Source organism: Sesamum indicum, linkage group LG3, assembly GCF_000512975.1.
Source record: "Sesamum indicum cultivar Zhongzhi No. 13 linkage group LG3, S_indicum_v1.0, whole genome shotgun sequence".
NCBI lineage: Eukaryota > Viridiplantae > Streptophyta > Magnoliopsida > Lamiales > Pedaliaceae > Sesamum > Sesamum indicum.
The window spans coordinates 13159306-13164315 of record NC_026147.1 but is presented as its reverse complement, the minus strand read 5'-3'; the positions used below and the strand labels follow the sequence as shown (position 1 = coordinate 13164315).

The window sequence follows — 5010 nt, the reverse complement described above, 5'->3', positions numbered from 1 at the left end:
TATTTATATATATCATGACCTTAAAGGACTCAAAGAAAAAAAGAAACAAGGCACCAACATCTTGGCTACATTCACGAGCCATATATTCGAAAACCTTACATCAACGTAATAATAATTAACACAAGCTTCAATACATGAAATCTACGCACGTAATTACCTTCTTGTGTTATTACCACTGTCGAATTCTCCCCAGTTTTCGACAGAACCCGACGAAGAACTCCCAAAACTCGACTGATACTGATACCCCAGAAAATCTTGCTGCTGCTGCTGATGATGATGATGATGAGAAGCTAGTAATGAAGAAGACAACATCGTAGGCACCGAATCAGAAGACGTCGAGCCCTGATGAGAAACATAAGTCGATCCTCCAGTACTAATACTGGGTGAATTCCCATACCTCAAAATATTACCGGTATGTCCTCCACGCATGAGTTCTGCATAGTGATGAAGATTGAGGTAATTGTTGTCTTGGGCAGGAGGAGCTGGAACCTGAGTTGTAGTGTTAGCCCTACAGTCGGAGACGACACGTAAATCTTGTCGAGTTGTGAGGTATCCGAGCTCTGATCTTCCCTGAACCCTTTCGGGAAAGTTGAGTTTGGCCTTGTTGCCTTTGAATCTTAAGGCCGCCTCATCGTACGCGAGGGCTGCAGCTTCTGCCGAGTCGAAGGTTCCTAGCCACACTCTTGCTGCCTTCTTTGGGTCCCGTATCTCCGCTGCCCATTTGCCCCACGGCCGCTGGCGGACCCCTCTGTAGTGTCTTCTCCTTGCGTTTGCATTCCCTTTGAGTGTTGCACATTCAAACCAAGTTAGTACGTGCTGACGAGATTGATTGGCAGAAGCTCGTAATGATTTGGTTCTTAGTAAGAAATGAAAACCCTAAAAAGACATGTCTTATATTGAAAGTCGAAACACTTCAAGAAACGTAATTATCGGACCTTTAGAGCTTACAAACCTAAGAATTCTCGCATCCCTCTGAGGGTTATAAGTTCTCCAATTAGGGTTCTTGAATCATTTCATTTTAATTAATAACACGTACACTATTATCATTATTTTTCTCCTAAAAACAAACACATACATTAATTATCTCTATATAATTATATAAGTTCACATACGTACACGCACCTTGTTCTTGAACTTGTTGGGGTTGGTTGTTCACGGGTGCGCTGGAAGACTGATGGTGAGGCAGCTGGGCTACCGAACTGCCATGCAGGGAATACTCCGACGGCGGCGGGGGGTTCTCTTCGTTGCGGCCGAGGACTTGAGAGAGGACGGCGACCATGGCTGACATGTCTTGCTGGGATCTAGCTGAGTAAATAGGGAAGAACAGCGGCTGCTCCTCCGTGCGATCAACATGATCCTCTTTCTCCTCCGATTCATTGGATGAAAAGGGCCTCTTCCCATGTCTCGGATCCACCGTTGTTCGCTCTTGATTCTATCGCAGAAAAGAAAACCCTTATCTTCAGTGATAGTCAAGCTGTGGGAAGAACTGAGAGAGCGTGTCCAGGAAGAAAAAAAAGAGTTGATAAGGGAAGAGCTATATATACAATGAGAAAAAAGGACAATCTTTTTTTAGGGTTTTCTAACAAGCATTTGAATAATACACGTGACTTGTAAATGTATTAATTGAATTAAAAAATAAAAAAAATTATAATTTTAGTCCTGTAATTTAAGATGAATGACATTTTTAAACCTGTATAAATTGATTTTCGCGATTAGTCCTATAACTTTATAATTTTGACAACTGGCTGGAAATTGCAATATACTTGTAATTTTGATCCTGTAAATAAATTCATGCAAGATCAAAAATATCAACTCTCTTAAGTTATAGGACTAAAAATGCCAACGCCCCCTAAATTACAGAACTAAAATTGCAATTTAATTGGGTCATGTGCAAGTCACATACAATATTCCGACCAAATTGACCAAAAAATGATGAAAATTGCCAAATTTTTAAAGTTATTGGACTATATTGCGAAACCAATTCATGCAAGATCAAAAATACCACTCCCCATAAATTACAGGACTAAACTTGTATTTTTTTCTAAAAATACCAGATTCAAAATAGAAAGTTTAATTGAATTTATTTAGAAAAAATGATATTAACATCCTTGATCTATGGTCTATTTATATAAATTATATGTATTTTTTTGTAATTATAGAAAATACTCCTGACAATCAAAAATAATAATTATTTGTGTAATGATCATATTGACGTTTTATAGAGTTATCTATAATTTTTCAAAAACTAAGAATATTTTGTATAAATATTGTTGATGTTTTTGTTGTATGTATGTATAATTTTTTAAAATACAAAAATAATTTGTATAAATAGACAATATATCAAAAAATATAAGTAGAATTATCCCATTTAATTAGGTAAAGTTTGTACACCTAAAGTGTATATATATTAATTAAGTGGAACAGTCGATGCAACCCAATTTTAAAATAAAAATTCCAAATAAAAACATTATTACATGGTTTTATGTTTTAATTTTTATTTAATATTATTTTGTTAAAATTCAAATTGAATTCAATCTATGGAATTAATTTAATTCCATGAGAGTGTACTGTACGTATAGTTTAAGTAAATTGGTTAATATTTAAATTGTACTGATATGATTGATTTGTTGTGACCGAATGTATACAAAATCCGAAAAAAAACCCAATATGAAAAAAGTCCAAAATTAAAGGCTTCAAGACTATATGCAGCCCTAGACGAAAAAAACTTCAGCCCCTAAACCCTTACGAGGAGCCATTAAAAGATCAAGGAAACCTAAGGTCCCGCTCACATGTGGCTTAACCTCATGTGGACAACTCAAAGGAATGACAATCTCCCTACGGATACTCAAGAATTTAGGAATAACGTTTTATCTATATCAATCGCACTCTAGAAATTCGAAAAGCTTTATCCTCAGAATGAGTCCTATTAGCTTAAAGAATAAATCTTCAACGGTCAAGGATCCAAGCTGGAAATTTCCCTCAATAGTTGGAGTGTATCTCCTAACAATCACTTTCCCAAGGGAATTGGACTCTTCTGACCAGCAGGGAGGGTTATAAAAGGGGCTCTCTCCCCTTGGTAAATAGCAATACTTTTTTAATACTCAAACGCAATGTACGCTATTGCACAAATATTTTAGGCACTAAAATATTATCCTACATTACGCTTTCATTTTAACTTAATAATTATTTCTATCATTGTTTACGGACTTAACATTTAAGTGTTTACGTATTTTTCGTAAATTTCTTTTTCAAGATTTGTGGGTCCAAGAAACTCAAGCTGAACGTAGTATCAAAAATTTTATTTTAATGTTTATAATATGGCTTAAGTTGAACAACATTAAAATTTTGACTATTTGAACAAAAAATATTAAAAATGAAAAAGTTAAAATTAAAGTATTTGAAAAAATAACTTAATATTTATAATTATATCAATATATATAAACTATAGAAGTTGGTAAAGAGCTGCTAATAGCTTTTGGTTTAAATCAACATATAATTTAAGTAACTCAAAAATAAAAATTGTAAGGCAAAAAATATTATCTTTTTACCTTGTTTTCAACAATAAGCACTTATCTAAATACTAACAGTTGTGGTATGTCATTCCTACGTACATATAATAAATAATATTTTATATTTTAAAATATATTATGGATAAGAGTAAAATATATAAATCAGTACATTATATTAATAAAAATAATAATAATTTATCAATTAATATAAATTTTGAAAAGTTTATAAGTTAGCTATTTTATAAATCAGTCCACTAACTTTAACTTCTTATAATTATTTTTTTGTTTAAACTTTTGTTTTCATGAATTGAAATATATTTTAAAAATAGGTTCTTTTTAAAAATTTTATTTAATTATACACATTCATTTAAGTATGCGGACACACACCAGTTAATTATTAATTGTCGTCACAACTGATGACCCCAACAATCCGTTTCCAGAATATGCCGCCACAAAGTACATTTTGAATCTATTCTGTCTTTTGTCTATTTTTGTGCCAGTGAAAATTTAATTATACTTGTATTTTTAAATTGGACAAATTTTGTAAAGCCGTTCCAAATTCTTTAAAATTCGTTCCAAAAAATCGTTCTAAATAATTTCTCTTTTGTAGTGCATGGCAATTTGGCCCAGTCCTTGAGTTGGTGCAAATTGGCAGTTGCCAAAAAAAATGATTTTTTCGTAATACTATAAATTATCATGACTTATAAAATATAATAAATTAATACTATTCATTATCATCAAGTAATATTAATAATTTTATCTCAATGAATCACTACTTGTCATGATTCTTACTTTTTAGTTATAAACAAATAATTTTCTATAATTTTAGCTATGACTATATCTTGAACTCACTTGTAAAAATAATAACTAATAACTATTGCAAAGCGATGATCAATTTATACTGGTCATAATTTTTTTTAACTGTACTAATTAAGTGTAATAAAAAATTGTACTTCTTCTAATTACACATAGTAACCAAGGTAAAGTATATCAAGGTATTTGGATTCATTCTTTTGAGTGTTTCATAAAGATAAAGAAAATATATATATATATATATATATAAATAAATGTGCTAGAAATAAGTGTATGTGCAACAGAACACTATATGGACCTTCTCCAAAGAAAAGATGGCTATGCTTGTGTGCTTTTTTGGATGATTGTGCAAATATATCGATTTTTAAATATTTTTCACTAAACATATTTCATTAAAGAATCATAATAATTACTACATATATAGATATATATATATGGATTGATTATATTATTATATACTTTTTATTAAAAGTAAAATGTATTTATTACATTCAATTCAAAATTATATTTTTGATCATATAATTATAAAACATTTTAATCTTGTGACTTACTAAAACTTCGATGAGGAATAACACATTTAGGGGAGCAATACCTCGTTAATATAGTAAAAAATTAGGTTTTAGTGGCAACAAGAGGTTAAAATAACCACACTAGCCCTGTCACGTAATGTTGCCTTTGGAGGGAAAGA

At 31.5% G+C, this 5010-nt stretch overlaps 1 protein-coding gene across 1 annotated transcript; it reads right to left on the bottom strand.

The window, feature by feature from the left end:
* Positions 39 to 1651, bottom strand: LOC105158228 (ethylene-responsive transcription factor ERF113). The gene is made up of 2 exons (XM_011074902.2): positions 1123 to 1651; positions 39 to 779 (listed from the first exon to the last, which is right to left on the bottom strand). The coding sequence occupies exons 1-2, from the start codon at positions 1286 to 1288 to the stop codon at positions 154 to 156; spliced, it is 792 nt and encodes a 263-aa protein (XP_011073204.1). The 5' UTR covers positions 1289 to 1651; the 3' UTR covers positions 39 to 153.

Bases quoted from the DNA above. Each gene is read 5' to 3' on its own strand.
- LOC105158228 (XM_011074902.2), bottom strand. From the start codon at position 1,288: ATGTCAGCCATGGTCGCCGTCCTCTCTCAAGTCCTCGGCCGCAACGAA. The intron at 780-1,122 runs GTGCGTGTACGT...CAACACTCAAAG, and splicing joins CCAACAAGTTCAAGAACAAG to GGAATGCAAACGCAAGGAGA.